General features: G+C 42.4%; 1 protein-coding gene and 1 long non-coding RNA gene across 17 annotated transcripts in view; one reads left to right on the forward strand and one right to left on the reverse strand.

Annotated features, from left to right (window-relative positions):
- Positions 1 to 5,566: 5,566 nt before the first annotated feature.
- Positions 5,567 to 20,690, reverse strand: LOC138061869 (uncharacterized). 6 transcript variants are annotated; one of them, XR_011135849.1, is made up of 3 exons: positions 19,268 to 19,606; positions 13,438 to 18,617; positions 5,567 to 6,489 (listed from the first exon to the last, which is right to left on the reverse strand). It is a non-coding gene; the product is annotated as an uncharacterized lncRNA (long non-coding RNA). The 6 variants fall into 6 exon arrangements; XR_011135857.1 differs by lacking the exon at positions 19,268 to 19,606 and adding an exon at positions 20,613 to 20,690 and having other exon boundaries at positions 5,568 to 6,489; positions 13,438 to 18,156; XR_011135851.1 differs by having other exon boundaries at positions 5,568 to 6,489; positions 13,438 to 18,156.
- CASK (calcium/calmodulin dependent serine protein kinase) overlaps positions 20,687 to 22,165 on the forward strand; it is a 242,401-nt gene continuing 240,922 nt past the window's right edge. For all 11 annotated transcript variants that reach the window (XM_068916232.1, XM_068916242.1, XM_068916252.1 and 8 more), the window contains exon 1: positions 20,687 to 20,810. In XM_068916232.1, the coding sequence (XP_068772333.1) occupies positions 20,752 to 20,810 (59 nt within the window). In that variant the 5' untranslated portion in view covers positions 20,687 to 20,751. The remainder of the gene's footprint in view (positions 20,811 to 22,165) is intronic.

Raw genomic sequence — 22,165 nt, forward strand, 5'->3', positions numbered from 1 at the left:
GAGCCAAGCTAACAGATTGCTTACCCACAACAAACTGTTGAATCTCTGCCTTTCAAATCTATCAAGTCGGCTGGATCTCTGGGAGAATGTCTGAAGTCTGCGCCGACAGACTAATGGGAGATCTTCCTTCTGGTCTATAAGACTATGGTTAAAGCAGCTGCATTCCTTGCTGAACCTGATTTAATCAGAGCAGGTAAACTTCATCTTCTAATGTCATAAAAAAGACTTTGCGGCACCATCTTAGAAACTCTCCTGTGAGAAGGAGAGGTAAAGGGCAAATGGTACAACAAATACACCATGGCCCTAGAGAGTTCCTGCTATAACCTCATGTCCTGTGGCTATCTAATCATCTTGGGCTACGATCTTTTGTTTGTAGTATTTGTCTCAGGTACTGCTAACTAGCTGATCTGAACCATACAATAATATAATATGACAATAATGCAAGAATAATAATAATAATTGTAATAATACAAGCTGGACTGTAGGTAGAAACGCAATTACACACACTCTGCTGCCACCTTGAAAAAACTCATAAGCTGTATGTTAGAATGTTTGCAGGGCCCCACGCAGTGTCCCACCGACAATATTTCTTCTGTTTAGAAATCACTCTCCTTTAATAGCCAAGATCGTATATATTACTCTCACAGCTTTCACTCTGTGACTTTTTAATGACTCATCTGCTAAAATCCATAGACTTTAAGACTATGCAAATAAATGATATAGCTTAAAAAAATAAAAGAATGCCAAAAGTCTTGCTATCAGCATGTGGAAATGGCTGAGGTAAAAGGGTAATAATTCTTAGAAAGGTTTACTCAAGGGAAATGAGCAGGCTCTGGAAACCTGAATTGTCCTCCCCAGATGCTGGAGCCAAGTGTAACAAGGCAGACACTCAAGGAGAGTCAGTTGCATATCAACTGCAAGGTAAACTGGGCAGAGAAAAAAGTGATAAGAAATTGATTCACAGAAGAAATTAAGAAATGAGCCATAGATCAGAATGCGATATGCAGAATAATATGGCAATATTGAATAGAGAAGGTCTTAAAGTTGAAAGGTGAGCCTTTGGTCAGAATTGATACAGATAGGGAAATATAAACTCTGAGATTAAGAGAAAAGCGTTCCCATTTATAGGTGCAAGTAAAGAATAAAGCTATGAAAATTTGGACCAAAGATAGGACAAAGAAAGCTTGGGAGTACTATAAATCTGAAAACAAACTCTGAAAGGCTGTAAGTATTGGTTTTAAAACACAGAACTAAGAAAAGACAGGTATTAATATGAGACTTGTTTACATAATGGAAGACTGAGCTCTCAAATTAGAATCCCTTCATATTTAAGGAGCTAGGCTGTGAACATCCTATAATAGGAATCTCATTAAGTTACTTCCAATCAACCTCAGGTCTCTAGAGCAAGAGCAATAACACGAAACAGAGGATGAAGACATTTTAAACTAAGTTATAATGCCTGAGGATGAGTGAAATGACAATTATGCCTCCATGGATGCTGTGGAAATAGGTAACTGGGCTTTTAGCAGGTATAAAGTACACTTATCCAATACAGCTTCACAATTCAGAATAGCAAACAGCTGAGCAGAAACATGCTCATGCCTTCTCCTCTGCCTAACGTCTTACTTTCTTCACCCAGGTGGAGTTTGAGCAAACTCCACTGCCTTTGGAGATGGAGCATAATCAGCCTGGCACTACAGCAAAGGAGTCACCGGGGAGCTACCATTGTGCAGCACTTGGCCAGGCCCAAGAGCTCTCATCTGCGAAGCCGTAATGCTGGCACATCCTCAGCAAAAGTGGGGATCTGGTTCCCTTGCACTACCTATTAGATGCAGAAGATAAGAACCAGTAGTTTATTTTTCGGGGGAAAAGAAAGTCCTGGATATAAACATGGACTGAAAAGTTACAGAAAGCTACTTAAATGTAAGCTATTTAAATCATCTATGTTTTAAATCATCTTATTCAAATCATCTATGTTCAGCTATGTTTTAAACATAAAAATCAATATCTTTCTTCATTATGAGAAAAACCTAAGTCTTTAGCATGCAACAAGGGCCCACTGGCTTAGCTCCCCAAGGGTCCGTACTGCCAACCCTGCCTAACCCTTTCACGGGGGCAATGTTATTTTTAATAATAGGCAATCTTACCTTTAATACGGTATTTAAATAACACGGTGAGGTGTTGGGGGGAGGGTTTCTATAACAGTCAATCAGACTAGGAAACCAGTAGTCATCTACACTTAGTTACTCCAAGCTAGAGGCAGCCACCGGTAGATGGGGGCTCAGACCTTGCACGCTAGTGCAGCCACTTCCACATCATAGTACAACCTGAGGGACTGCTGCATTGTACATTAGTAACAGGACTCCAATCACCACACAAGTGTCCTTAGTTTCTGGCCACTAGTTATGTATTTTACATGCCCAGCACCCACTACATGGGAATCTCTTTCTGAAGGGAGTATATACTCTATTCAAATTAAAACATGTAACTTTCTCTCTTCTGCACTGTACTGCACAACTTCTGCATCCACTCCAATTACATCAAAAAGTGAAAGTTGTCTTGCAGGATATTTACATCCTTTATATCACATTGCATTGAGCCCATCAAAATATAACATCAGTTGACAAGACACAGCACTGAGCCTTCTTGGTCTGCGGACATACACATGATTAGGGAAATGGAGAAGACATAAAATCAGCAGTACAAAAGTAGTAGAATGTGATCTTCAACAGATCTTGGGCTTTTTTTCTTTTTTCTTTTTTTTTTGGCCAGGATGGAAAAGCTAGTCATTAAAGTAGATGCAAACAAAAGAAATTGAAGATTGAGACGGGAGTATCTCTGTTTCTGCGGAATAACCTGTCAATTTGTAATTAACTGTTTATTTTTAAATGGAAATATTTCTGACCTCTGGCTTGTTCAAATAGAAAGAGGTAGGGTTGAGGTGCAACAGCAAAACCATTTCATTCCGATGTTTATATGACAAATGAAGATTTCTGCTTATTAATAAACTGGCCATAGGTCTTTCCTCTCTGTTTTGAAGTACTTTACCAGGGCAGATTTATCTTGGGCTAAAAGATGGGCAGATGGCTGGGTTGCACAGGTCATACACTCTTCAACGCTGAGAAAGGAACTCCTCCACGCTCACACATTTTCTCTCTCCTGCAGATTAGCCTGAGAATAACTATAAAAGTGCTCATTATATACTGAAATAACTGAATCTAAGGATAAACATATTGCCTAAAGTTAATTATTATGTTCAGTCTTATGTACCCTTGTAACAAATAAATATCCTGATTAAACAAAATGAAGCATCTGATAGTCCAAAATATGAAAGTGACCCAATCTGCTGTTTTTTCCCTCTATTGTTCATATGCCCATGATCTTGATTCCTCTAATTAGCACCTTTGACTTCCAAATGTGTAAATAGATGATACCATCTAATCTAATATCATATCAGCAGCTATTGACAGTCTCAGACACTTCCAATGAGGAAGAAAGAATCCTCTTCTTTGTGCAAAGATGAAATAGCCAGCCCATTTGCTTAGTTTAATGTTTGTTTTTAAATCCTCGAATTATGATGACTTTTTCTATCTTCCCTCTTCAATTCTATATGTACCACAGCATGTTCTAATAGGAGATACATACATCTTATTACTTCCTCCATCCGGTTCTACTCCTGGCCTCAGGGTTACAGTGTAGTATTGCATCCCATTGCTACCCATTACCTGCTGTTGTCTTTACTTAAATACTATCAGGTACATTTAGTTATTGACTGAATGTCTCTTTGCTCTTGTATTGTAAGCACAAATACAAGCACATGAAACACCTTCCCTCTACTATTTTTTTTCTTTTTTTATGTGCAATTCTTCTTTTAATGTGCAATTCTTCATTTACTTCTTTTCTAGATAGTGCTAATTTCAAGTTTATATGGAAATTCTTCTATGCCATTCTTTCCAGTTGTTTCTAATTCTTCCTTTTTTGCCGTTCATTCTGTTTCATAGGATAACCAGAACCGAAATATTCTAGACAAGCATACCACAGATTTATTTAGCATATAAATCCATGCTATTTTCCATGCCACTCCTAGCTTTGCACTGAAGTTTTCACTCAAAACTTTTTACTAGTTGCAATTACCTTTGAGCTCTGATATCTGCATGAGCAGTTCTTCCAAAATGTGGTACCCACTCTAATTTTCATCTGTTGTTATACTGCTCCGTGATCTACTTTAGTTATCTCAGTGGAGCTCTTTAGTCTCCTCTCATTTTAATTATCCCAAACGATTCTGTCGAATTGCAAATGGTGCCACTTCACTGCTCATTTCTTTACAGATTGTGAATTATATTAATCACTGAGTACTGGTACTCAGCCTCAGGCCATCACCCTACTGATCTCTGCCCAGTTAAAATCAACCACCACTTCTGATATTTCTTTATTTGTCTCACTGTGTTTCTAATCTATGACAATACTTTCTCTTCCTCCAAAACAATTAGCTTTCTTCACAGGTTCCTACAAAGAAAATTTTCAGAATCCAAATAATTTTGATTCACCTGTGTGGAAAATGTTACATTTTCTTTGATGGAAAAAGGCTTATCTCTACCATAGTATGTCCACTTAGGTGTCTTGTACCTATTCATAACTGTTTAATCCAATTTACCAAGTAGTGAAAGAAAGCTCACAAGGGCTGTAATCACAAGATCATCCAGAGCACTTACAATCTGTTCAGTTAACACCTTTGCAGTGTCTCATTTTGCTTTTGCACTGTATTTCCCTGGAAGAGAAGACAGCCTAATGATGCAAGCAGGCAACTCAGAGTCAGCATTGGATTCTTGCTCCAGCTCTATCAGTTACTGGCAGTGTAACCTTAAGTAAGTTTTCCAATCTTTCTGCATCTCCCTCCTTTCTCAAATGCAGATGATACTTAATGATGTCACAGGAACAGATCTGATCAGTCTCTGTGTTTGTCTCAGTGTAGATTTCTGGGGGGTTGTTAGATGTCTCATCCAGAATATTAGAAGTCTGAGTACATAAGCCCACAGCAAGCAGGATGCCCTGCTCCTCTGTATGCCTCCAAATACCCCGCCAGCTTTCCAGGTATCTCCATACTGCACCGGACAGAAAACGCTCCTCGGGTACTGAGCACAGGCTTGTTCTGCAAGGCTAGAAAGTAGGGCTTCGAGCTGTTTAGGCATGGGTGCAGATACATCTGGAAAAGCTACATACGAATTTTTATGAAGCTTGATTATTAATGTTTTATAAAATGCTTTGAGATCCTTGGAAGGAAAATTTTACCACCTGCTAAGTATTAGCCTTCTATAAATATTTCCAAGCAGGGCACAGTTGCCAAACGTTTCGGTTCAAGTTTAACTATTCTAATGCTGGGGCAGAAGGAATTTTCATGACAATCCAAATCTTCCTGCTGAACATATGTTTTATAGCTCCCGCTCTTCTGGTTTCTATCTCAACAGCTTTCATTGTTTCCTGACCTAATGGCCAATGTAAACATAGATATAAACATTTTTTGTGGAATGCATATCTTCTTTCTCAAAGCCAGAACTGTGCAGTCCTAGTATTAAGGCACTGGTATGCCGCAGATATTAGTTTCAAGGTCTTAACATACATAATATATTTAGAGAATCTGGGTAATTTGTTATAGTATTGCCATTTTAACACTGTATTGGATTTCAGCTTCATATAATATTGCACAGGATCCTAACTGCAGAAAGCCAGGGATAAATTACACCATTTGAATTTTGAACTTGTTTATTTGTCACTAGTTTGTAGCAGAGTTCAGAGTAGTAATCCTGTTGGGTAAATTATGCTTGTTAGTAGCTTTATGGTAACTTCATTTAAAACATTAGTAGCTGACATCAAAATTAGTGGAGCCATTGAGTTCCATTCAAAATGATGCAAGACCAAAATGCAAATGGATTGAAAGAGAGCACTTTAGAAATGTAAAACTGTTATTATTTGAATACATATATATTTAAATACTTATTTAAATAAATACATTGTAACAACACTAGCCAATGCCAATGGGTCCTCCTACAATGTAGGATGGTCTTCATTTCCATGTTCCACATACTTCTTTTTTCTTTATTTCAGCAGAACTCTTGAGTCTTTCTGTCTGCCAAAGCACCATCTAAATGATAGACTTGAAGGCAAAGTTTCTCCCTTCTTTTCTACTTGCTGGGGCTTGAATCATAAAATATTATTTCAATCTTGTGCTACATCTGTGTAGGACACTATTTTTCCTTATCTCAAGGAGCTGCATTAAAGATTGAAGATGACCATTCATGCTGAATCCCCGACAACAATCTTTTATATTGTAAAAGAAGATCCCCTCTGGGTCACTTTTCACTTTGCATCTCTTCCATAAGTATAGTAAGAAGAGGAAGGTAAAAGCACACAGCATTGGGTTATGGAGTTGTATTTTCTTCATGCTATCTGTCCAGTCGCATGGCCCGCAGATCCGTTCTGAGGTCTGGGATTCTGCAGCAAGAGGAAGAAGCAAAGAAATAACCACCCAGTGCAGGCTAGCTGCTGAATTTGGTAGGGGATTCTTTGGCTAGTATCTCTCCTACATTATCTCCCTGTTGGAGAGAGGTCTTTGTGCTACAACGGCTGCAAAACAGCCAGGCATGTTTTCAGAGAGTATTTGAATTTGATATCACCAAACAGAAGGCCGATTCAGTTAAATAGACAAAGCAAAGGTTTCAGGTATGTAAATACATGCTTAATCTGACATATGAGTGTAAACCCAACTCTAGGGAACAGATTATACATACGATCTTTCAGTGTACTGCAGGATTGAACGCCAGGGGTTTAAGATTATGTGGGGACCGGGGATTAACTTGCTATTTCTCCCTCTCATAAATGTTTTCTGAAACATTTTGCCTCTTTGTAGAAGAATGACAAAGGTGCTTATAATTGACCTTGAGTCAAACAAAGAGATAAAGAGAAGATTTAATTTTTAGTCAAGAACTATGTTTAATCAATTCTTTCCATAAGATTAATTTAAGAAAGAGTCTCACGAGCAATCTTATGCTATATTTAGGGCTACTGTGTCATTTGTGTGACATGAAAAAAATCAAAGCATAAAGAGGAAAAGATGAAATGAAAAATCAGACAAATATGCATCATAACCTTTAAGAAACAGAGCAGAGGATGTTACTAGCCTTCTATTATTTGAAGTGAGAGGTTAAACCTAAAGGAAAATGAGAAGGAGGTGTTCTTTTGAAAATCTTAACTTTCGTCTTTCACTGTAATTCTAGTAGAACAAGGGTACAATTTCTCTGCTGAGACCTGTTACATTTTCACATTTAAGATGGAATCCCCATGAGTGCTGAATTCCATTTTTTATTACAATTAAATTGTCAGTGTTTCGTGCCTACCCACAACAAATTATTTCCTTCAGTATTTTTAGCATTAAGGAACTTGATTCAGAGATCAGTGGTAGTTATGAGTGCAATGCACAGATACAGAGTACAAAATCCGAGACCATTTTCTGCACTGCAACTGCTTTTAGCTGACAATATCAGCCGAAAGGTTGTTCATTGGGGAGAACTGTAACTTTCAGAGGTTCTGAAACAAGCCAGCAGCTGGTATGGAGAGCCAAGTTAAGCCATGGTGGTCAGTGAGAAATCACACAGTGAATGAATCAGATTTCATTCAAACTCCTAGGTTCTGCGTGCCTATGGAGCAAGGCCTGGTACCAAAAATAAAATGAACTAAGGGTATAACTGCACTGAAGACTGCAATGGAAAGTGCAAATATCTAAGCCAATTTTAAATGAGTGATCTGTCAGCAAAGTGAATTACCCTATGCAGAGCTACATGCTGTCATACAAAACTAGCTCAGCATATAAGCACACAATCAGAAATGTAGCCATAGCAGCTTTAGTTTATGAAGTTTTAAACTTAGGCATATAATCTTCCAACTGGGACAAGCTAGATGCTTAGGAAGCAATAGACATCTATTCTAGTTCTAGCAGGCCTGGCAAAAGCTCACATGTTCAGTCAAAATGAGTTGGGTAGCTTCAGCAGTCCAAATAATAAGTCTTCATTAATCCAGCTCATTTTCTAGAACGGTTTAGGAAATGATCACACAAGGGAGGTTGATGTTATCATTAGTATACCTAGCCTGACAGACAAGAAAAGGAGTAAGTATTCCTTGGAAAGAGGAATGATGTAGGCAAATATGCACCTGATCTAGCTGCCAGAATAAGCTTTCTAAGAGCGCCAGTCTACAAACAAATGGATTTGATAAAGCATTCGAGAAACTAGGGTTAAGGCTAGTGAAACAGCTTCTAAGAAACTGAAGGAGTTAAAGAGGCCTTAATCCTAATGGCCTATAGAAGTAATCACAGAACTAAGTTGTCTACCACTGGCTCCAGGAAGGGCAGTGGCACAAGGATGAACGGGATGGCCACAACAGCAAGGCAGCAGCTTGCCTGTTGCAGGCAGTAAAAAAATGCCAGTGTGCGTGCTTAAAAAGCAGTTAGAAAGGTTCATGTTCTAACTTCTGCAAGCTCAGTTCTCACTGAAACCGACTGTAAGCAACAGGGACCTGGGAAACAACACTTCAGACTAAAGAGGGTTTTTCAGCTACAGATTTTCAGCTACAGGATTTGCAACTCAATTGTAAACCTAGAAGAGCTTTGTTGATTATAGGCACGTTCTCCAGAACATTTAACAATAGGACGACGGTTCAAAGTCCAGAGTTAGATTTTACTGGAATTTTACAGAAGTAGATTTTACAGGGATTTTACAGATACAAATCAACACCAAAAACAAAATACAGACTTTGATTGTCATAGCTGCTCTCTCCAGAAACCTCCTACGAAATGTAATTAAAACTATTTACATACTGTGGCCAGCACATGATACTGCCCTTACTGATAACTTTATCCGTTTAGAGTTGGGGGAAGTTCTTAGCACCAGACGTATGCTTAAAGAAACTACAGCACTCATTCTTAAGATATTATTGAAAAATGAAAAAATGGACAGAAGGATTAAAAAATCCTTCTGAAGGACTAGAGAAGACTAGAGCTTCATCCTGATCTTAAACGAACATTAAGGAAGTGGTAAGACTTGTCACATGGCACAGGAAATGGCAGAGGAATTATTTGTTCCCAGTGCAAAAGAGAAACAAACTAGTATGTCCTGTCTGGAAAAGGAAAATATACAGTGAGCACTCCCTTACTCCTTGCTACATATTTACAGGCTAGTCTCATTTTCCTGAGACAGTGTTGCTAGAAAACATAACAGCTTAGAAAGATGACATCCCAAATTTGATTTGATATGCTAGGCCTGGTATACTTGATGTAGTACTGTCTAACATTTATTAGGTTTAGGTTTAACTGGTTTGCCCTGAAATATGGGTTTAGTCACATAACCTCAACCTCCATCATCCCCAGACTCCCAAGGCTGGCAAAAAACGTGTTAAAGAGAATACAGAAATGGATGTCAATTCTGATCCATACTTAGCACCGTTAAATAACAGAGTGGTACTGATGTAACATGACTTGTCACCTACTGACATTTTTCAACAGAAAACTGAAAACAAGAAAACTTGCCCTATTAGAAATTCATGTCAAAGTCATGGCAACCAGTAGATGTATGGGAAAATAGACGGGAGGAGGGAAGGTAAAAGGAAAACATGATCCAGGGTGCTGGGAACTGTCACCATTTTGCAAAAAGAATTGTGAGAATATCTACAATGAAAAGCAATGACTGTGGATGGCAATAACGTCACAAGAACTACTCTGTGGTCAGATAAAGTTGATACATCAGGTGGACATATACAGAAAAATAAGTGACACCTTTTCCAAAGGAAGGGTACCAACCCCGCCGTTTTACCTGAGAAAATCTGACAGCCAACTGCTGCAGTAGGTTGAGATGAATCAGTTTCCACACATGGCACAACTAGAACTAACAGATTTGCTGCCATCTGACAGTGAGAGTATTGATACTCTGGGAGAGATTTCCAATTCCATGAATCAGCGCAGAGTACCTCAGAGATTAATTGAACATGTGTTTGTTCATTAAGTTAGATTAAGTTAGTACCTGAACTTCCTTATTATGCTAATGTTTAATTTCAGGATGCAGAAGGAAGCTGTTGGGAACCATGTCTTTAAGAGGTTCTGGTTTTAACCAGTTGTTAAATAGAAGCTTGCAGAGTGCAATGCTCTTGTTAAGAGCTCACACTGAGTAAGGCAGATCCCTATCAAACTCCTTGGTGCCCGCTGGTCACAGAACAGCCCAGTCCCTAGGGCCTTGCTTCACGCTCAACATATGGGAGGGACTTTTACTTCTCCCATTACTTTTTTAAAAGCTATTCATTTTCTCCTTTTCTTTTAGGGCACCCATTACCTTCTTAATGGAAAATTTTGAAGTATGCACCCTGAAAGATTAAAGGTGACTTCTCCTTATCTTTCAGAAGGGAAAACTTGGAATTTTTCTGAAGCTAATCACTGCCTCCCAGCAAGTCCAGAGCAAGTATATAAAACCTTCTTTTTCTCAGTCCAGCCAAACATTCAACTTTGGTGCCAGAAGTGCCAAAAATCCATACCCTATAGGTAGCACTTGAGGCAGGATTCATGTTTTCAGACATCAACAATAGAGAAGCCTACATTTAAGCTAGTTATCCTAAGTACCTTTTTCACTCTACGGAGGGAAAGTGACACTTTAAAGTGCAATTCCTCTTGCCCTGTTTTACATGTCCATGTTGGAGTGACATGAATTATGCCCTAGAAATGTCTGTTTCTGACCACTGGCTCTAAAGGAAGTCCAGAATAACAAGCTTAGATGTAGACCTCTATACAGTAGGTATCATGAAGTGATAAAATTAGAAATTCCAAGGATGAGAAAACCAAGTTAATCACCACTTGCGAAAATCTTGGTCTACCTGACTACTGAGCACTGTCTGTAGCTATAGCAGAGGCAGTAATGGAGTGTTTAGCTATGTATATTCCATTGCTGGTTTGTGTGATCTTCATATTCTTGAGTTGATATGCTTCTGGTCAGACACTTTGGGCCACGTCTGCTCTGTGACTATCATCTTACTTCCAATCAAAGGCATGAAAGGAGGGGCAACACAACCACCATCAGGCCTATGACTATGAGTCAGGGCTTTTCCACTCGTGGCATGATTTACCCATTGTTTTGCCAATTGCTGCAAATAAGCACTTATCTGTTAATTATTAGATATCAACGATAAGTTTGGGGGGTTTTAGATAGCATCTGGCTTCTTCTGGAACAAGAAAACATACTTGTTTTTTGTGGTGGTTGTTCTGATCTGAGAGCATCAGTTATTATGACTGAACTCAAACCTCCTATCTAAGAGCTGTCCTCTAAGCAAGGTAGTAACACCTTAGCACAGGCACACCCAAAACCTGTGGGCCTGGAGCACATAATGGACAACATGACATTTGTAATTCCTCTTCAAAGAGAACCCCTAAATTAAGGGAGTCTGTGGGATCTGACTGACAAATAGGTACAGCATGGTGAGGACACCAGTGTGTTTTCGTGTTCTGCACTAGCCTCAGAGCTGCTTCTCAGTTCTTGAACTGCTGCCTGTTACAGCAGTTTTGGATCAGCAACAGTGATGGCTTGAATTAGCCTAAAAACATTGCACCGTAAGCAACCAGTTCACACGCTGAGTGACAGGCAAGACAGACTTCTGTGCCGTAGTTTGGGAAAGCCAGAGATATCAAAATACATCCCCCTTCCTTCATCATCAGAGCCCTGATTTTCATGTGTTCCTTCTGAAGGAACCATACCTCCAGAGCAGCCCAGCCCTTGAGTGATTGAGGCAGAAATTCCTTAGAATTCATCAAAAAGTGTTCCTTTTGGCTCTTCTCCTCCCATAATTACTACTAAAGACTTGTCCTCCTTAATTGACAATAAAAGCATAATTTTTTAGAATTCAGTTGTCAGATGCTGTTGTACTACTTATGCTAAGGACATCACCTGCATCATACAGAGCTTCTGATTGGGAGCCACCACCCATAAAAGATATACTGATGTAAGAATAGGTATTCATTGTAACTGCAGTTCTTTAAAATGTATTAATATATGTCTATGATCCTTGTTTTTCCTCTGCTCCTATGATAAAATAGGGAACCTACACTGGTGAAGGAGCAGAGAGATATGGTTGGTATTGTTGTACATCTGGAGGTCTGAGAAAACTAAGGGCAAAGTCATGTTTCCAGATGAGCACTGACAACCAAAAGAACCTGAAACTGAGCATATTGCACTAATGTATAAACAATGGGCAAAGCTTCCCCAGTGCAACACTTTACCATAAGGTAAACAACAATTGGTTGACCTGTATGGCATTCTCCCGTCTTAACATCAAGATCATCCTTCCGCTTCTTCCCCTCTTCTGTCACAGTCTCTATTGACCTTCCTACACTTAGCACAAATAGGGCAGCAATCCTGAAAACAGCCTCGCATACAGCACCCAAATACCTTTTCCTAAGGAAAAAATATTTTGCCTTTGTGGAAGTATTCTTTTCCCTTAAATCAGAAAGTCCCAACCCACTCTTAAAAATCTCTAATGAGATTCAGACCACATGGAGCACACAGGTAATGACCAGGGAAGTATAGCTCAAATTTATTTAAAATAAGCAAGCTCTTGAGCCTGCAAAAGAAGAGATCAAATAGATTCTATGCGCAAGATTTAGAGTGAGGTATTACAGAGGAAACTTAGTGTGGTTTGTTTTTGTCTGTGCTGTGTCTAAACTTTCACTACAGCTTTTTAGCTACAGCCTATCTACTTTAGGTTCCCAGCACAATATTGTTTGCAGTAGACTTTGCTTAGGATGAGAATGCTTATGTTTCGTTATCGTGGCAGGCTGCCGGAATTTTGCTGCCAACATAACATTCTGTGGAAAAAAAGGATTTCACTCTACCAGTTTCTCCCTCCATCTAACCTGAATAGAATTTCATGGGACATGGAAAGCACACATCTTTGCCCTCCAGGACTTTCTCTCTGCTGAATTGCAGAGGTCTGCTCCAAACAATCTAAGAACTGTAACTCAATGGTAACTTTGAGAAGGTCCACATCGGGAAGTCGATACTAACTCCTTCAACTGCAGGTGGTTTTGTTCTTGAAGGATAAAAGAACGTCTAAGTTTGGGTATGAATAATCATACAATGTCAGCAAAACATTTCAGAAAGAGAAATCATAAGAGGGAGAAATAAGCAGGAAGTAAATACAGATATAAGTGGGGAGGCAGAGCAGAGTTTTGTCTCTTCTCTGAAGCTCTACACGATATAAAAAGAACATAGGCTGAGAAAATTGGGAGGAAAGGAAAAAAGCTGGGTAACAAGGAAGAGGATGAAGCACCTTGGGAGTGAAAAATGAAGCACAGGATAGAACCAAAAGGCTGAGAATATAAGAAATGTCTTCATAAGTCAGCCTAGCCCTACTTACCCAATAGGGTAGACGCTAGGCTCACTAACGTGGTCTTCCTGAGATAAGGCTCACGGTTTGCATTTCAGGTGTGCTGGCTCTTATGATTTCCCTGAACGTGGAGAAGTTGACCGCATACTTTGTGGTAGCGGAGGACTGTCTTTACACCTTTAAAAATGAAAACAGAGCAGTGATAGTAGGAGATACTATTTAGGAAGATCACGAGAGCCTAGCCACTATCTGCAGTCACTTCCCCTCCTACTTCCCCAGCATCCGCACTTGTCGTATTAGAGATGTTCCAGGGCATATCCCTGCCTATTACTTCTAGTATTTGTTTGTAATGATGTGTCATTCCTGAATTGGCCTAATCCCTTTTTGAACCTGATGATACTATTGGTCTCTACAGTCTCCTGTGGCAGCATGTTCCCAAAAGTTCACTACCCAGTGTGTATGTATATTTAAAAAAAAAAAAAAGTACTCCCATGTATCTGCTTTAAACTGCCTTCCTACTAGTTCCAGCGAGTGCCCCTTGCTTCTAGTATTGCAGGATTTGGCAATTAACAGTTTTACACTCACCTTATCTACTACCTTCATGACTTTGTAAATCTCAGTTGTATCCCCCTTCAGTGATCTCTTTGCAAACTGGTAAATCCTAGTCTTTTGACCTCTCCTGTTGAGGGAAGTGGTCCATCCCCAGGACACTTTTGTTGTCCTTCTCTGTTCCTTTTCAAATTCTGTTACGTCCTTCTGGACATGGAGGAGGCCTGAACTGTCCCAGTCCTTCAGCTGAGGGTGTACCAGAGTTTTAAACGGAGACATATGACATACTCACCTGTTTTCACGCCTCTCCAGATGACGCCCAATATTTTATTGACTTTTCGGCTGCCACTGCACCTGAGGCCATGGCTTCAGTAAACTGTCAGAGGTGACTCTGAGTGCTCCTTCCAGAGCTGTAACTGCCTGTTCCAAGTTCAGCATCAGATACAGATGGCATGAATTTAGTTTTGCTCTAGATGCAGTATTCCCTTCCATTTATCTACATCAAAGTTCCTCTGCCCCTTTTTCCCCACACATTGTTTTGCGAGGTCCTTCCGGAGTTCCTAGCTACTATGTTCTGCCAAAGATAGTGAGGGAGTGACAAATGCAAGAGAGAAGAAAAGGAAGATACGGGAGAAAACATATATTTTTTTTATTTTAATGCTGTATTTGGCATTTGGAGGTCTTCCTTATGAAGTGATTTTAAACTATTTTTCTGTGTATAGGTGCATGACTGTAGCATACGGTAGCAAATCTATGTTCAGGATAATACTGAAGAGAGGGCCTGAATTTTGACTTGTTTTTATTGCCTGTTTTTATTGCCTATTTTTATTCCCTGTACATCTTGTAAGAGCTTTTTACTTTGTTTTTAAGTCAATTAAAGGATCACATGGAGATTTCCACTACAATTCATATTACTTAATCCATACCTGACAATGAGGAAAAGCTGCAACTGGGGAGAGGAGAAATAAGTGTGTGTCCTTAAACTCTCCAGTAATTGAATCAGATTGTTCACAGGTACACAGCATACAAGAAAGGGAAAAAATGAATAGCTAACAAAGAAACTCTATTAAGTGAGGGCTTAGGCAATTTTTAAGTTTTCCTGTCTATGTTGCTAGTTATTCCTATATGGGACCGTTTCACCTTTGGAAGCTGATTTTGAAAGGTAACTGTGAGCTTTCTGGGTGTATCAGATCACAACAACCAAAAGCCACCAACATCTTTTACAAAAATCTGAATCTAAGCTGCAGGAAGACATGGGGAGTTCAGGCAAGGCACATTCACTAAGTTTTGGTTTACTGTCCTCAGTAGTGTTACTGTCATTAGTGGTTTATTACGACTACGGTCTAATCACAGACGAGGAACCAGACTTTTTCCCTTCTCCTTCCTCAGCCAAGATCTGGCTGATTACTTGACTTAGCATTCTCTAGCTGGGTAGCTAGTTTAGTATGGTGAAGGTGATGAAGTCACCCTGTTTGAAGGTCACTGAAAAAGAATTCTTTGTCCAAAACAAAAAAAGACAGTTCTTAGCTGGTTGCCTGAGGAAAAGACGCTTATCCTTTGCCATGTTCACATATACTTGCACGTCTGTATCTCTCCTTTCCCAAGAACTTTTGAACCTGTGGGCCAATGTCAATGGAGTTTGATGGAGACAAGGTACAAATCCCAGAGATAAGCTTCAACTGTCTTTTGAATATAGGGAACGGCAGAGAAGACAGAGACCTCATTACTGTCTTCACTGAGTACGGGTGGCAGTGGAAGTTCACCTTTCATTAAACAATGGAGAACTCACATTGCAGAGGAGCTTGAAAAGCTCCAGTAAGGAGAAAATGCAGTTAGAGAGAGATTTTTCTAGACACACATACCATTTACCTGTAAGATACACATTCACGGGAAAGGAGGCCTTCTTATTTCTGGTGTGGAACTGCTTGTTCAATGCATTACCTTTGAGTTCAGCTGTTGCAGACTGCTCTGCCATACATTCGCTTTCCAAGCTGACTTAATTACATACTTCTGTGAGGAGTTATCCAGACTTATTCAGAGTTGGTTGATGGCTTTTTAGGATCTTCCTGATACAGACATTTTTGACAAGGACTGAAAATGTATATGTCGTGATCCAACTATCACCTCTTTTCATTGCAACTTAAACACATTTCTGTTGCCCAAATTATGAATTGTCAGGTCATAGAATTTGCACTCATAAACAATATGGTAAAGTTTGTCAGAAATGTGGTAGGCCTCTAAAATTGTCTTATGAATCACTAACACTAATCACTCATCTTTAGTGTCAATATCATTCTGAAACCTCATAATGGGAGTGGATCAAATACACAGGTTACAGATCAAAGTACCAGGAGCACTACTATGCTTAGCATCTCGGTTATCAAATTTGGTGCTTCCTACAGTTTTTGGATTACAGACTACTGTCAGCTCCTAGAATTTCATGTTAATCACCATGTACCTTTTACAGCATGCTTTTAAATGAAAACACTATAAAGGCTGATCAAATGTTACTCATAATTATGGTTCTATAAACAACCTTTGAACAACTTATTGTTGCTTTGTGGCTCACCAGTAGTGAGCCATATAGGCTCACAGACATACAGGCACACCGTAAGAAGGCCACAGCCAGAAAAAATTTGGAAACCCCATAAAGTTTTATGAAATAGATTTTCTAGTGCCCAAACCCACACTTAGCTATTTCTTACGACTTTAACATGAAATTTTGAATTAAACAATAGTGGTTTGCCTAAAAATATAACACTGTAAACTGGCAGCTCAGAATCTGACTGACAAACAGCGCAAATGCCTGCAGCGGGTTGGGGAAGGCAATCAGGGATGATAAAGCATATCTTTTCTTTCAATAGTCAGTGTTCTCGTTCTTCTGTGTTCCCTATGAAGAAGTGAGTACATCCCTCTCCCAGTCCTGCAATGGCTGATGCGCTGAACTGTTTTCATCATCCTTTTAAGCAAATCATTCCAGGTCTCAAGCGTAAAGTTTTTTTCTGCTTGTATTTCAAATAGAATTTTGTTATATACTTTTTTTATGAGATTTCAGATGTGTGTATTTCAGAATTCAACCTTAAGCTTTTAAATCAAACCCATGTCTCTTGTGGCTCTTGAAATCTATCAAGGAGATATATTGGATATTCGGGTGAAGATTATTAACACCTGCCTGTGAAAGGGCAAGGGAATGACCACTTTCAAACTTGGGGATGAAATTCATGATCACAAACATACCTGCATGTATATTGCCTGGATGATCATACTTATTGTTGGGAGTTTGCTGCTGACAAAGTTGACAAACTGACACTCTTATTTTCGTGAGCCCAATCAATTTGAATCTAAGATTAGCATAGATACAGATTATCGCATAGTTCTCATCAATCGTAGTAACTTCTGACTTAGTGATACCCTTACTGATTCTGCTATTTTTGTAGCAACTTTTGATAATACAGATCTGCATATAAATCCTAGATCCTGCTTCAGACAAATTCTTTCTTTTCACCCAAGTCAAAAGTTAGCACCCGCTTTGGTCTTCCTCCTGTTAAACGAGGAGATCTGATATATTTGCAGCCTTTGATACTTTTGTCTTGCTTCTTGCAAGCCCAAGCAATGAATGCCACAGCCACTCTAATAAGAGTGTCTTAATTTTGTTCCGCAAAGAAACAATTAGGCCATTAGGTAAAAAAGAAGCCATCATCCTCCTTCCTCAAAGGTAGTAGGACCCTTCAAGCAGGCTAGACTCTAGGGAACGAATCGCCTATCATAGGGAAAGTCCATTTGTATTAAGTGTGCTCCCAGAAACTACCTTCCCAGGACGATGACTCTGACTCTCTCTGCGCTGAGACCTTGTTCCATTAGGAAACCATGTTTACGTGTTCCGCCATCTCACGATGGAGCCAGCTGCCCTCCAAGGTTCTTAAAGGGTTTGTTCTGTTATAACAATTTGCCCTGAAGCTCCCCACATAAGCACTATGCTTAGTACTCTTAGCGTTTGGCTTTGTCTGTCAAACGCAGGTGACGTAGCCTCGCGTACCTCTTGGTGCTCGGCATTCAGAAGGTGAGACCTCTGTGAAGTGGTGCTGCTAGAACAGAAAAAGCATCTGCCTCAGCTGTGGAATGGATCTGCTATTTCAATATGCATTTTTCTTCTTTGAGTGTTCTTGTATCAATTATTCTTGCCAGCTTCTAATAATGGCCCTGCAGATAATCAGATGACAATTTCTGTTCAAAATATAAATGAATGCTCATCCATATTCTGCAACTTCTTGAGTTTAACACTGTGAGGGTACTACTACATGGTTGTGCTGGCTTCAGAAAAGTGAAAGACAGTTGCTTACATGTTTAGCAGTGTGAAATTCAGGGAGTAGACAATCTAACTATTGGCTTTCTGTTTGCATTCTAAATAGCAGATGATGTTTAATATTTTTTATAAAGGTTTGTATGGCTTAGAGCATAGTCTCACGGGAATGTCTCTCACCGCATAGGCTACCACCGTGCAGGAGATACGTGCTATTATTTCCACAGATTCTCTTGATTTGTCTTTTGAATTTGTCTGGAGAAAGGAAGGAGGTGTTCTTGCCAAAGTGTCCTTTGTTCTGCATTTTAAAGCTAATCTTTAAAGCATCTCATCGGATAATTTTGCTTTGACAGGCTTTCTCCTGTGCAGGGGAAACAAATGCATAATTTCCCTTTGTGTTAATGAGTTTTAAGAAGTTGCATGTGTGCTAAAGTACTTCAGCAAAAATAAATATTTCCATAAACTGCAAAACACTTCCTGGATAATTCCTTCAAGAGCTTTGCTTTTTTCTGCAAGCCATCTAATTCAAACATTGGAAAAGCACAGCTAAACAACTTAGTCTATCTTTTGTACAGAATTTCATTTAATGGGTCAAAAGTAACAGAACAGAATGTATCAAGTAAGTTATGTTTACAATTAACTGAATGTCTAGTCATTCTTTTTAAAGGGTTATTCAGAGAAGATTAAAAAAAAAAGCCACGACATATCTGCCCAAAGGAGAAAAAGTACATCTAGGGACACTCTTTAAAAAGTTCTTTTAATTCACTACTTTGAGGACTAGTAAGAAGGTGGCTGTTTTCCTAATAACGAAGGGGAAACAAATTATGCTACAGAAAATATCTACATCCTCCTGAAACTAATAGACTGGTAGGAAAAAAAAAAAACACACTCCACCTGGACAAAGCTCTAGAAACGTTCTGCGTAACTGTTCTTTATTTCTACAACCAAGTCCGTGAAAACTAAAAAGGACGCCTGTCCCTACCGAACACGCGTGCAGCTGAAACGCCTCACCTTTTCCATAAATAACAGCATTAACGACCCACGGCAAGTGGGGAAACGCTCCTCTCTTCCCGCACCTGCCTACACATGAGGCGCCCGCCAGCTCCAGGCCCTTGCCTTCCCTCCGGCGGCTGCGCGCAGAGCGGTGCGTGAGGCGCCAGCGACGCAGCGACGGGGCCAACGGCTGCGCGCGCGGCACCACCCGCCACCGGCGCCGCGCGCGCAGTCGTTGGCTCGCTGCGAGCTGGAGGAAGAGGCGGCGGCGGCGATACCCCCTCCCCCCACACTGACGACGGGGGAGGGGGCGGCTTAAAAGATAAGAAAGGTTAATACCTGAACCCCGCCCGCCCACTCGCCTCCTCTCCTCTCCTCTCCTCTGCCCGCCGCCGCCGCCGCTCGCCCCGCCTCCGACGGGCTGCTCACTCCCCTCCCCCCACCCCCGCACCGCACCAGCGGGCACTGACAACCACCCGCCGCGCCGCGCCGCGCCGCGCCGCCCTCCCCGCGGTATGATGTCATCGGAGCCCGCGCCTGCGCACATCGGGCCGCCCCCAACGGCCAGTAGGCGTGGCCCCGCGCACGACTCTGGCGGGGCTGGCGTGGGGGTGGGGAGAAAAGCGAGCGGAAACGAGCGCAGCCCCCCGCGTGCGTGCATGCGTGCGTGCCGCGCCTGCTCGGCCTGCCTGTGGAGGGTGCGCGCGCGCCGCGGCGGCGGCTTTGCGTGACGGTGTTTGGGAGCGCGCGCGCGCCCGCCCGCCCGCCCTCCAGTAAAGCAAGCGCCTATCGCGGCCGCCGCCGCTGCTGCTGCTTCTGCGCCTCGCGCCTCGGAGCGTAATCAACCGCCGCGCCGGCAACTCCCCGCCCCTCCCCCTCCCACTATTATCCTTCTCTCTCCCTCCCTCCCTCCCTCGATCCCTCCGGGCGCGCGCGCGCGCCCCCCCCCCCCGCCCGCCCGGCCGGGAGCGCGCGGCCGCCCGCCCGGCGAGGGAGCGAGACGGCGCTGCCGCCTGCTGCCGGCCCCTCTTCCCTCCTCGCCGTGTGGTGCCGGTCCCCTCCATGGACCTCGCGCCGCCCCGCTAGCCAGAGCTGCCCGCTCGCCCGCCCGCCGCCGCTGGGGAGTAGCCGGCTGAGAGGGGGAGGGAGGGAGGGGGCGGGAGGGGGGTGGGGGGAGGACGAGGAGGAGGAGGAAGGTGGGGTCGCGGAGTGTGTGACACGCGCGGGGAGCGGCGGCGGCCGCGGCCCGCAGGAGGAGGCGCCGGGAGTCCCGGCGCGGCCGTGGGAGCCGCCGGGCGGGCGGCGGCGGCGCCCGAGGAAGGTGGCGGCGGCGGTGGGAGCCGTTGTAGCGGTTGGGATTTACCGTGGTGGTGGCGGTTGGCGCTGAGCGGCAGAGGAGCGCGCCGCGCGGCGGGGATCGTGCCCGCGGCCCGCCCGCCCGCCCTCCCCCCTTCGCCGGCGCCGCCGCCGCCTCTCGGGCTGATCCCCCCCCCGCCCGGACCATGGCCGACGACGACGTGCTGTTCGAGGACGTGTACGAGCTCTGCGAGGTGATCGGCAAGTGAGTCCCGCGGGCAGTGGGAGACGGGCAGGGCGTGCGTGTGCGCGACCGAGCAGAGCGGGGGAGGAGGCGGCGGGGGCCGCGGTAGCGCCGTGCCCGGCCCCTCCCGCGGGGCGCGGAGGGAGAGGGATGCTCTGCTCGGCACCCACCTGAGTCGCCGCCAGTGAGTCCGTGCGTGCGGTGTGGGGTCCGCGGCCCCCCTTGTGCTCGTGGCGGTGACATGACAAGTGCCTTCTCCGCGCTGCCCACCTTCTTTATTGCGCGGGAGGCGGAAGGGGGAGAAGTGACCCGATGTTTCCTCAGCCACCATGATTAACCGCCTAACCATCACTCAGCCTGGCTGCAGCAACCACTTCCCACCCCTTTTCTTCTCCTCCCCCCTATATCCCGTTCCTGGCACACCCATCAACGATTGCCTATTGGGGAAGGGAAAGGAAAGGTATCTCTCTCTGTGGATCCACCTATCCACTGGGCGTCTGCGTATTTGTACGCCAGGTGTTGGGTTTTTTTCTCTTTCCTTTACTGCATGATAACCGGCTTGTTAGTGGCGGTACTAGTCACACTCAGGTAGTGCTCAGTTGCCTTCCACCCTCATCCGTGTGGAAATAAAGATGTATCGGGCAGTAAGAGAACTTGGCCTTTTGAGTCTTATTATGCAACCGCTATTAAACCAATGTTCAAGGCTTGTGTCAAACCTAGCAGTTGAGGTAGCTGCTAGAATTGCCCAGCTGCTCGTTTTGGGTCACTGCTTTGATTGGTGGATGAAAATGACAGTCCGAGTGTCAGTCTTTGTATAATCACGCCAAGGAAATGAAGAGAATCCCAAAAATCAGGGGACAATCAAGAATTAAAGCTAATTCCCCCCCCTCCTCCATTGGTTGTGACTCTCCAGTTTTGAAATCCATTCTATGTTTCTTTGTCATCTTTTGTATGTCTTCTGTAGTTGTGCTTGTGTTGCGAAATGGGCATGAGAGGTGTACCAATATTGTGACTTCCTAATTTTCTGTATGTTTCTGATTCAAAAGCAGAGATTGCTGTGGAAGCCCTAATAGTGATTCTGTTTGGAGTGTCTGCAGTTTTTTCTTCGTGACAATGAATTTTATAAGAATAATTGGTTTGAATTTAAACCAATAATTTTTTCTTCCTACATTTTCCTGTCCACTCTCCACCAATATGCTTTTCAATTGCTATATCAAGAGCTGCCTACTTGTAAAGTTAGGGCTAAAAAAATAATCTGAAATTAATCTTTCCACAGAATTATACTAAAATGCTGGTCTTGGACTTAGCAGGTTACTTCATTGTCTGCAAAAGTTTCAGCACGTAGTTCTGTCATTTAACAGGTTATTAGCTTTCTG

The sequence above is a fragment of the Struthio camelus genome, chromosome 1 (assembly GCF_040807025.1).
Source record: "Struthio camelus isolate bStrCam1 chromosome 1, bStrCam1.hap1, whole genome shotgun sequence".
Classification (NCBI taxonomy): domain Eukaryota; kingdom Metazoa; phylum Chordata; class Aves; order Struthioniformes; family Struthionidae; genus Struthio; species Struthio camelus.